The sequence below is a fragment of the Salvelinus fontinalis genome, chromosome 14 (assembly GCF_029448725.1).
Source record: "Salvelinus fontinalis isolate EN_2023a chromosome 14, ASM2944872v1, whole genome shotgun sequence".
Lineage (NCBI taxonomy): Eukaryota > Metazoa > Chordata > Actinopteri > Salmoniformes > Salmonidae > Salvelinus > Salvelinus fontinalis.
The window spans coordinates 43,928,090-43,939,943 of NC_074678.1; the positions used below are offsets into that span (position 1 = coordinate 43,928,090).

Below are 11,854 nucleotides of genomic sequence, written 5' to 3' on the forward strand. Positions count from 1 at the left end.
AGGCAATGTGAAACCACCTGGACCAAATTAATAAAACACAATTTAACAAATAATCGAACTCTGATTCGATCTATAGCTCAGAACTACTTGTGGAAACGCCCTAAAATATGTCAAAGGACAATTATGTTTAAAGGGATGGTTCACTTAAAAACTATTTTAGTATATTGTTCATTAGTACAACCCCCCCCCCCCCCCCCCCAAAAAAAATAAACATGTTATGACAGCAGTCCAGTTTTTCAAGAAGATAGAGTACTTTCAGTAAGCAAAAACTGTGACGACGATGATAATGAGGATGATGCTTTGCATCATATGACGATTTTTGAATGGTTAGGTTGACAAAATAAAAACAACTGGAAAACAATCTATTTCTTGAAGTTTCAAGAAGTTTTATTAAAAGCCACTCAATATCTGAACTACACAATGAACTGAGTGAACAAGGTATCCCCAGGGGGGGACATCTACCTGGAGCAGCACATACACACACCTGTTCTGTCAAAACCATGGATGGCAAATTCACAGACCCACAACAAGATTACAAATTCTCCACAGTATCTTTTGAAGTAGATTACAGAAAGTATGAAGGACACATGGCAGATATGTACATGCTACTTTTTCAAATATTTACTAATCATACATTTTTTTGGTACAAATAAAGATTTTGCTCTACCAAAGTTGAAATACCAGTAATGGATAAATCAAATCCTTGTAATTGTATCAGGGTCATGATGAACAGATATAAACTGAAATGGCCTATACCAAATTGATCAGTTGTCCAGATACAGTAGGCCTATAGTTGATTGACAGGAAATATTGGGATTCATGTCTTTGTGAAATTTACAGTGATGCTGCAGTTTAAATGCAGAGTATTTAGCTAAATACAGGGTATGGTCAAGTATAGAAAGGCAAAAATAGCACCTCATATAAACCATACATTAATTACGAATAATCTCATAAGCGCATGTTGTCCTCTGACACACTTTTAAAGCATGAAGCTCTGGAGCAAGGGCATTTCTCAACAACTTATTCAATATAATTTTCTGTAAAAAACACTTACACAAATGACAAAAGGATTAGTATGCTGATCACAAAAAGAATGTGTACAATCTACATATCACATCTGTATTACAGTACTGTATAAGAAAGAGGAAGAGCTCATAAAATGAAACACATTCTGGTATGGTCTTGTATTTCACAGTTTCACTGACGGGTCAAGTTTCTACGATTGGGAATAAGGTTTCACTTGTCTTCAATTTACATTAATCTGCCATCCCATGAAGATTCTGTTGTTCTTTGAAAAATGATACATTCATCTACAACACCTGAATGCTGTTTTCAGTTCATGTAACTGTAACGGATGTGAAATGGCTAGCTAGTTAGCGGTGGTGCGCGCTAATAGCGTTTCAATCGGTTACGTCACTCGTCACTCGCCTTGAGACCTTGAAGTAGTGGTCTGCAAGGGCCGCGGCTTTTGTGGAGCGATGGGTAACGATGCCTCGTGGGTGACTGTTGTTGATGTGTGCAGAGGGTCCCTGGCTAAAGTTATACTGTTACATAACACCTTTAATTAAAGCTGGAATCCATAGCGGTGAAATTGAACACATCCGGTTGCGATATTACAACAACAGACATTACTTCAAACAGACACTGATTTTTTCCCGTTGGACATCAGATTTTTTTTGCTGGATGCTCATTTCCTCAAAACAATAACAAATGCATCTAGGGGCGGCTGCTTCGCCTATCGCGGTTCTCAGCTTTAAGGTTATGCAGGGTTGTTTAAAAAAGGGGTTTAGGTGGTGTAGAGGCATTTTTAAACCAATTTCTCCACGGAGAAATGTATCTCCGCTGAGATACATTTTTGCATTTTAAAGCGAATTCCCTGCGATTCTACATATTCTGCCATGGAGGGAGTGACAATGTTGCAGTTTTAATGCAAATTTCCTGCAATTCTATGCATGTTGCCATGGATAATGCTGTGTTCTTTTGCTCAAACATATTAACAAAATCAATACGGCTAGATTAATTGTTTTTAGTATTTCCAATTATCCCTGACTGTCTATGTTTTATTTTGGTGATTGTTAGTTTTCAAATATGATATTATTGAAAAATATATAGGTCCATTATCTTTCTACATACCTTATCTGGTTTTAATCGTTTAAGTTTACACTGAAAGATTTTTTCCATTCCGAAAATAAATGTTTAAAAAATTGATAAAAAAATAAAAAAGTAAGCATTTTAACTTAGGAGTCCCGGAAAATACACTTAGGTGGCCCACCCAAGGATTTCAATGGCAGAAAAACTCTACATTCTCCTTTGATAACAGTGTACTCCACTTATAAAAAGCACTTAAAAGCTAACTATGTGCTTTTGAATTGGACATACAAAACATCAGAACAGGTGAAGCAAACGGGTGACATTTTCAAAACCAAAACATATTTCAACGACGGCCATGTTGTGCTTCCAAATAAGATTTTGCATTATAAGCTTGTCTCACCACTGTCAACATAGTCTACAAGGAGTAAAATACATTAACAATCAGTTGTGCATACAATACTGAAGGTCTCACAAATAGGCTACTCCTCATTAAACTAACATTTTACCATATGCACTATCCTAAAGGGAGAAATACACAGGACAATAATCATATATCCTCACTGCTTATGTGCTGTGGTCTCACAAATAGGCTACTCCTCATTAAACTAACATTTTACCATATGCACTATCCTAAAGGGAGAAATACACAGGACAATAATCACATATCCTCACTGCTTATGTGCTGTGCTTGTTCTTTCCATCAGGAGGTCCCCCTTACATAAATTTCAGCTCCTTGCCTTTAGCTCTTTGGCCTTCAGAGTTCTGGCAGGACTGGATAGGTGAAAGCAGTAGGCTTATGTCTATTTGAAGATAGGTGATGGCATCATCCTATTTCTCACACCTATAGAGTCCTTTTGTGTAGGAGCTAGGAGAAGGGGGTGACACAAATGTAACTTGGCCTTCGAATCTGGCCACTTGACCAGTACCCTCCCACCCTCACTTGTTCATCACAACTAAACACTGCAAGAGTTGGACGAGACAAAATCACTTATTCTGATCTACAGTATTGATTATACACAGTATAACATTTTAGAGAAAATGCAAGAAGCCTACAGAATTCCTACATAAGGTGCACTAACCACGGATGTTCTCATGCACTCACACAGATGACCTGGCCTTCACAAATCACCCGACGCCAACCCAATTGAGATGGTTTGGGATGAGTTGGACCGCAGAGTGAAGGAAAAGCAGCCAACAAGTGCTCAGCATATGTAGGAACTCCTTCAAGACAGCTGGAAAAGCATTCCAGGTAAAGCTGGTTGAGGGAATACCAAGGATGTGCAAAGCTGTCAAGGCAAAGGGTGGCTACTTTGAAGAATCTAAAATCTAAAATCTATTTTGATTTGTTTAACACTTTTTTGGTTACTACATGTTTCCATGTGTGTTTTTTCATAGTTTTGACATCTTCACTATTATTCTACAATGTAGAAAATAGTAAAAAATAAAGAAAAACCCTTGAATGAGTAGCTGTGTCCAAACTTTTGACCAGTACTGTACATTCATTTCCAATGGAACGCTGCGTTTGCCTTGCAGCATTGCGTTGCAGAAGCAGTTGCAGTGCATTCTGTGTGGTGGACACTTTGGATTTATCAAAAGTATGCATCAAATTGTATGCGTTGACGGCTTGACAGAAATGGTATCAGACCGAAGCATCAGAAGTTATGTAGCAAGCTAAGGTGACAACAATGCCTCCCATGGACGTTTCCCAGTTGATTTGAATGTTCAACATCATAGTGTAAGAACACTTTTTAAGCCTCAAAGGTTAAAACAAGTATTTTCAAAACAAGTCCTTTTTGGCTAGCCACAGCAGTCAACTAGCTAGCTAGGTAGCTTTCTAGCACATTCACTAATTTGTTTGTAAACAATTAACAAGCTAGTTAGATACCACATGTTCTTGTCAAACTGTCAACAGAGTAGCTAGCAAGCAACAAGATATGCCAAATAGCAGTCTAAAAACCACACGAGGGCAAATCAGATTTGACGGTTCAGACAAGTCGCATGGCCAGGAATAAGATTTGTATCGGACTTCAAACCGCCTATGAAGGTGGTTTGAAATGTGTCTTGAAATATCCGATTCCATGTGCTTTTTGGCTGTTCAGACTGCCAGAAAAAGAACAGATTCTAAATTGGCTATATGCAATAAAATTGAATTTGAGTAACTTCAATGTGAACAATGCTTACGGGTCCCATGCCGTCTAATCTGTCATCAAATCTGTTGTCATTTTTGTTTTGTTTTAAGTTAAACCCCGCAAAGTGACTATTTCAATGTATTTACCCAGCCAATTAATAGAAACATGCTTCCTTGATGCATGGCACAAATGTAGAAATGTTATCCTGCAAATCTGTTAATAGGTTTTTGATTGTGGGTAGTGCTTTAAGTATTTTATTAAACACCCAAAACTACGTTGAAATGTAAATAATTATCTATTTAACAGTAAGTCTGTCCTTAGAGCTAACACTTATTTTCCATTAAAAGGCCACTAATACATTTACACTAGCTCTGGCCTTCACATCATTTCAAACACAGTTCGTTATAATGCAGCACATGGACCTCAACCATAGGATGGAAGATGAAGTAATACACTGTAGCCTATATTATATCAACATCTTAACAGATCTTAACAGATAAAACATTATGGAGTCTTAAAGGAAGTTAAGGCGAAAATGTCACAAATATTCCAACTTCAATTCATTATTTCTCAATTATGCGTTAAGATACAAACGTCAAATACAGTACCTTCAGAAACTACTCATAACCCTTGACTTATTCCACAACTTATGTTACTGCCTGAATTTAAATAGGATTAAATACTTATTTTTTTTATCTCACCAATCTACACACAATAACCCATAATGACAAATTGAAAACATGTTTTGGACATTTTTTGAACATTTATTGAAAATGAAATATCAAATATACATAAGTATTCACACCCCTGAGTCAATACATGTTAGAATCACCTTTGGTAGTGATTACAGCTGTGAGTCTTGCTGGGTAAGTCTCTAAGAGCTTTCTTTGCACACCTGGATTGTAAAACATTTGAACATTATTATTTTTCTTCTTCTAGCTGTCAAGTTGGTTGGTGACCATTGTTAGACAGCCATTTTCAAGTCTTGCCATATATTTTCAAGTCGATTTAAGTCAAAACTGTAACTAGGCCACTCAGGAACATTCAATATTGTCTTGTATTCAGGACATAAAGTTAATTTATTTGCCATTTTTGGGAGGCAGTTTTACTTTAGTGCCTTGTTGCAAACAGGATCTATGTTTTGGAATATTTTTAGTCTGTACAGGATTCCTTCTTTTCACTGTCATTTAGGTTAGTATTATGGAGTAACTAAAATGTTGTTGATCCATCCTCAGTTTTCTCCATTAAACTCTGTAACTGTTTTAAAGTCACCATTGGCCTCATGGTGAAATCCCCCGAAGGACCCCTGTATCTTTGTAGTGACTGGGTGTATTAATACACCATCCAAAATGTAATTAATAACTTGACCATGCTCAAAGGGATATTCAATATCTGCTTTTTTTATCCATCTACCAAATATCTTTGCGAGGCATTGGAAAACCCCCCTGGCATTTGTGGTTGAATCTGTGTTTGAAATTCACTGCTCGACTGAAGAACCTTATGGATAATTGTATGTGTGGGGTACAGAGATGAGGTAGTCATTCAAAAATCGTGATAAACACTTATGTGACTTGTTAAGCAAATTTACTACTGAAATTATAAAGGCTTGACATAACAAAAGGGTTGAATAGTTATTGACTCAAGACATTTCAGGTTTTGTTCATTTGTAAAAATGTCTAAAAACATAATTCCACTTTAACATGATGGGATATTGTGTGTAGGCCAGTGACACAAAATCCAAATTTAATCAATTTTAAATTCAGGCTGTAACACAACAAGTTGTGGAAAAAGTCAAGGGGTGTGAATACTTTCTGAAGGCACTATATGTGTCATCCATCCTTCTTCCAAAGGACCCTTCTGTGGATTAAATTGACTAAAAATCCCCCAAATCATGGTATCTTTTTTGTTTTCAGTTTTGTGAGGAATCACCCATGGAATCAAATTGTCACAGTCACTTTGGGCGGAGGGATTACCGTTGCGTGGTGGTTTGTGGAAGTATGATCGGCGTACACGCAATTCCTGCAAAAGACTCAGGGAAGTGCAAGTCCCTCTCCCACTCATCAGCCTCTGTGTTGTACACTTGCACGATGCTTGTGACATTGTTTAGATGCCAATTGTACCCTCCAACAATATAGATCTTTTTGTCCAACAAGCAGCAGCCTGCCTCAGATTGCCCTGCTCGCATTGGGCTAACAGTGGTCCACTGGTCATTCTCTGGAATATAATACTCAACCACCAGGACGTCAAAGCAGCGGTCCACATGGTCCATGCGACCACCCAGGCAGTAAACACGGTCTTTGGCGGTGATCATAGCATGTAGCACTCTGGGCTCGTTCATGGGCGATTTGAAGTCCCATTGGTCAGATGTGGGATCATAACAGTGCAGGGCTTTCTTATCGTCCACCGAGACACCGTAACCCCCTGAGATGTAGAGCTTGTCACCACAGGGAGTTCCTGCATGGCCCCAGATTCTGCGTTTCAGTGGTTCCACGTAGGTCCACTCATTTTTATTGGGACAGTAGCACTCTACGGACGACAGACTTCCAGATCGGTTGCGCCCCCCAGTGGCGTAGAGTTGTCCTTGAAGAACGTTGAGCTGGAACTGAATGCGCCCCTCCTGCATCGGCTGGATGCGCAGCCATTGGCTCAGGTGCGGGTCATAGCGGAAGCAGATGTTTACCGCCCCTTCGCCGCTGCGGTACTGCAGGTGCTGCCCGCCTACTACGTAAACAAAGTTGTCCAGCACCGATACACAGGCGTGGCTGGAACCTGTCTCCGCCTCCGTTAGTTCCTTGAACTGACGCGCTGCAATGTCTGGAAGATAGAACACCTTACTGCTCACAGTACGGTCATTGTCAGTGTAGGGTGTTCCACCAAAGGTAATGAGCGAAACTACTTCGGAGCGGATCATGGTCCGAGGGGACTGCATCTCGTGCTGACGAAAAGGGAGGATCTGGAAGTTGAAGGCCTCCAGGAGGTACTGCCTGCACAGCACGTCCTCTACCATGATGTCCACCGTCTGCACGCTGTCCACCAGCTCTGAGGAGCGCATGAGGGGGAATCGTACGTGGCAGAGCACTTTGTTGGCTCCGGCCCGGCGGACCTCGTCGTGCTGCAGCCAGCGGATGGCAGCGTGGAACAGGTCTATCTCGCTGCAGTTCTTCAGCTTGTTGCTCTGCAGGAAGAAGACCAGGCGCTCCATGGGAATGTGCAGGAAGTCCTCCTCCTCAGCGATCTGCAGGAAGTGGCGGAAGGTAAAGGTGTCCACAGACTCCTTGAGGGAGGACAGGTTGAAGGTGGTGGCCATCTGGCCAATGTTCAGGCAGGTCTCTACGCTCATGGCTGACTTGAGGAACTCCTCACAGAGCTCCACGACTGGGACCATCTGGAGAAAGACAGCTGCTCCCAGTACATCCTGAATGCAGTCCAGGTCAAGTGTGACGTCTGCGCTGTAAGCAAAGTCAATTATGTGTTTCAGGCCGCGGGCAGACAAGCCTTTCAGCTCAATGGTGTCCTTGTTTGACTCCCTCATGCCTCCAGTGAACATGGCTCTGCAAGGTAAGTGAGAAAGCCATTTAAATAACTGTCTTTATGTTAAACTTGTTTTATTGATTTCCCCCCATTCTAAACAACATATTAATCTGAGGTAAATTAGACACAGAACCACTCCCCTACTTGCCATGCAACATCAGGACAAGAACATCAGATTATTCATTTAAACATATTCACATTGCACATTGTACACCTGTAATGTTATTATATCCCTTCCTATCAGTGCCACATATTGTACCAATTCCTCTTCCCTTCTCTCCACTATGCCTCAGCTTTTGATGTATCATTATTTCACACCAAAGCCAAATTCACCAACACAATCACACTCTTCCCTTCACCTCTACATCTGTATAATGATTTGATTTGTACGTCTCTTTACCTGGGTCTCTTTTTACCTGTCAGTGTATCACTATAGTCAGAGAATACATCCAGTGTCCAGTTCTCTCAAATCAGTGCAGATGAAAGGAAAGGAGACGAGTAGCAGAAGCCATTTTGGAGACACAGCGTCAGTCTCACCTGAAGTAGTCACTGCAGGAGGCCAGCACTGCCTTGTGAACCTGGAAGCGCTCCTCATTGATGGCCAGCACCACATCCAGGAGCTGCCCCTGGACTCGCAGGACCGACAAGCCCTGCAGGAGAGTGGCGCTATGGCTTGGGGCTGAGAACGTGCAACGCAGGGTGCTATTCTGGTTAGCCATACTGGAAGAAAAAAGGCCTATCACTATCAGTTTATCAGAATAAGTTATTTTTTAAAGTATTTCCACGTATCTTCTGCCAATTAGGCTTCTAGGATGCTTGTCAGAGTTTACTGATCCTGTTGTAGCATCAGTGACAGTGCTGAGCTCTTGCTCTCCTGCACTTTGTCCATCCGTTTTCCCAGCAGCTGCATCATCACCCTCATCTCAACTCCCTTTTCTTTTGAATTATTCAGCTGCTTCATATGAAGAAATGCCTTTTGTATTCAGAGAACAAAGCCTGTGTTAATGGTGATATATATCCCTTAAACACTAGAGAATATCTTGAATTGTTCACCACTTTCAGGACAATTTAATCTCACTAGATATTGAGTGAGGATATGACCTTCTTAATGGATAATAGTAGTATAGGCTGCCTATCTATGATACCTGGGGGGAAATTATAACTGTAACTCACAATTTATGTTGAAACATATTTTGTTAAATAGAATGAAGTTGCCTACATATTTTATCCAATATATAGCCTACATGCGGGAAGTGGTGTGTCAATTATTGTGGTGACTTACAGTATGACTGACTGTGCCTCTGGTAACTGGCAGAAGTCTAGTCAGTTTCATGTTTCAAGCATATCAATTAAACCTAATGAAATCAAATAATTATGACTGCTTGGCTGTTTTGAAACAAATTATTGATTGGGTTTGGTTGACAAGACACAACTGAAAAGTTGTATATTTTTACTTTTTTTTTTTTTTTAAGAAAAGAAACTAAAAACTAGCTATAGGCTACATTATCATCAATAAGTGGCAGATTAAATTCAGTAGGCCATAACATTTTTCATTTGATGCTGAAGAAATAGGGACTTTGCAATGTGTTGCGGTGCTGCACCTGCTAGAGGAAATTTGTTTATCCAGATGCATGAGGCTTAGCCCCCTCAGTTTAAACTTGTGCCCCTTCAGTTTTAGTTGTATGTGCCTATATAAAAATAGCTAAAAAGTTCAGATGATTGAGTGACAGGTTGGCGCATAAAAAAATTGGTATCTCGCTGCGTCAGCACAATGGGCAGAGTGCACCGTGGAGTGTGTAGGGGGGCTATGGAAAGCCACGGGGGCAGTTAGGTGAGAATACTTTGGGTTTCCATAGAAAGTGGGAAAAACACTTCTCATCTCTGTGATAGGCTAAGTGAATAATGTGATACGCCTCTGCCTGTAATATTTGATTTACAAGGGCGGGGTCAAGGTTACCAGTCAGGCCCTGTTGAGGATGCAGTGTTGGAGGCCTGTCTGTCTCCTTCCTGCTCCTCCTATGGGGGGGGGGGGGGGGGGTGTGTCTGCCCTGTGATGGGGTGTATGAGGTTTTCATCCAGACATTGACTGACACCAATTATGACGAGCTCTCTGCGCAACCTGGAGAGGAAAGGGTGTGCTCTGACCCTTTCCCCGGGCTTGGAGAGAAAATGACCACACCGCAAAATGTTCCTGGGTGTGACATGAAAGTCTGGAGACAACTCCAGTGTCCACCGTGCATCGATCTGGAGAGAATTCTCCCTTACCTGCATCAAAAAAGGTCCATGCGCCAAAAGGTTAGTGGACAGCTGAACGTTCGATTTCATTGTTTGTCAATGTTTATCAATGCCCTGTGAAATATATATTCATCAGTGAAGTTACTGTTAATCACAACATAGTCCCCCATTAATTTAGAATGTTTGGTTACAGAAATGTGTGTAATTAATTAAATATAGCCTAATACCATTCTCATTCTCCAAGTGGAAAAGTTGTTTGGAGAGCTCACAAACTGCACAACGCTTGTGATTTATTTAATTGCGTGTACCAGATAACTGTCCATTTCTTAATTGTCTTTGTTTGGAGAACATGTGTCTGGTTTCTCCGTCATGTTTAATGGTGTGAATGCGCGCACTTTAGCGTGCATAGATATACCTGGCTTGTGCGCCAAGAATAGTTCACTTTTGGGTAACTCAAGCGGAGAATGTATCCAAACCTGTGCTTTACTGGTTAAGACAGGTTTTGCCTTATAAGAGGCTTTTTATTTTGCATGCTGACATTTTTATATATTTGTAAATATTACCGTCACCTTTGAAACACCAGCGCTGTGTAAATAACCCCAACACTAATTTGCACCTCTACCTGCACCCTGCTGAATATTTGTCCTTACGACTGCTAAAAGGCCCATATTTTATGCTGATATGCGCAGCGGATATAGGTTACAGATTTTGCGCCAACCTGTCACTTTAAAAGCACTCAATGATATCGGAGTCTCTGCATTTGAACTTTGTTTATTGTGGTGTAACGTAATATAAGCAGAATTCGATATAATTCCAATACAAGAACCCCCCCCAAAAATATAGCCCTTCGACGAATTCAACTGCCCCCTTAAATCCCTTTATTCTGGAGCGGGGTCTGTAACTATGAACGTAACAATGTTACGACAGAATTCCAAACAGGTAGCCTAACATTCTTTCTTACTCATACCTTATCATTGGCAATATTTAGCCTAGAATGTAGCCTACCATGGATACAATGTACAATAAATGAATCAATCTGCAAAGATATGACAATTCATGCAAAAACAAAAAAGGCCAGTATCCTCGGGAATTTCTTGAAAATCCAGCCGAATGTCCTCTCGCCCAATGTTTCACATTTATAAATGTTTTAATTCCTTACCCGGTATGTTCTCCTGGATGCCATGTAGGCCTAGCACATGCCCATTTACCTCTGGCTGCCTTTTGGTCTACATACAGTTTTCCCATATTGATTTCACCACGAGTGTCATCCTCACCTGTTCTGCGGACGATTCGAGGCGAAATCCCCACCATCCGACTCCGCCATTTTCTAATGTAGCAGTAGGTCAAAGGCATAACAAAATAAACACATCAAGCATATCGACAAACCAATTATATTACTTTCCCCCGTGCTAAAATATGGTGATCTCTGCACCAGATGTAAATGTTCTGTTGTGCTGGGACTTTTTTCGGGTTTGCACTGAGCGCGCGCGCAACTGTACTTTTGTGAATGCGCAGGGGGGGGGTGTGTCTGCCCTGTGATGGGGTGTATGAGGTTTTCATCCAGACATTGACTGACACCAATTATGACGAGCTCTCTGCGCAACCTGGAGAGGAAAGGGTGTGCTCTGACCCTTTCCCCGGGCTTGGAGAGAAAATGACCACACCGCAAAATGTTCCTGGGTGTGACATGAAAGTCTGGAGACAACTCCAGTGTCCACCGTGCATCGATCTGGAGAGAATTCTCCCTTACCTGCATCAAAAAAGGTCCATGCGCCAAAAGGTTAGTGGACAGCTGAACGTTCGATTTCATTGTTTGTCAATGTTTATCAATGCCCTGTGAAATATATATTCATCAGTGAAGTTACTGT

The 11,854-nt window shown here is 41.0% G+C and overlaps 1 protein-coding gene across 4 annotated transcripts; it reads right to left on the reverse strand.

Annotated features, from left to right (window-relative positions):
- Window positions 1-356: 356 nt before the first annotated feature.
- Window positions 357-11,491, reverse strand: LOC129810939 (kelch-like protein 26). 4 transcript variants are annotated; one of them, XM_055861954.1, is made up of 3 exons: window positions 11,261-11,491; window positions 8,289-8,471; window positions 357-7,771 (listed from the first exon to the last, which is right to left on the reverse strand). In XM_055861954.1, exons 1-3 carry the CDS (start codon window positions 11,308-11,310, stop codon window positions 6,190-6,192), a joined length of 1,815 nt encoding a protein of 604 aa, XP_055717929.1. In that variant the 5' UTR covers window positions 11,311-11,491; the 3' UTR covers window positions 357-6,189. The 4 variants fall into 4 exon arrangements, with proteins under 4 accessions (XP_055717929.1, XP_055717927.1, XP_055717931.1 ...); XM_055861952.1 differs by lacking the exon at window positions 11,261-11,491 and adding an exon at window positions 11,146-11,254; XM_055861956.1 differs by lacking the exon at window positions 8,289-8,471.
- Between the last annotated feature and the right edge of the window lie 363 nt (window positions 11,492-11,854).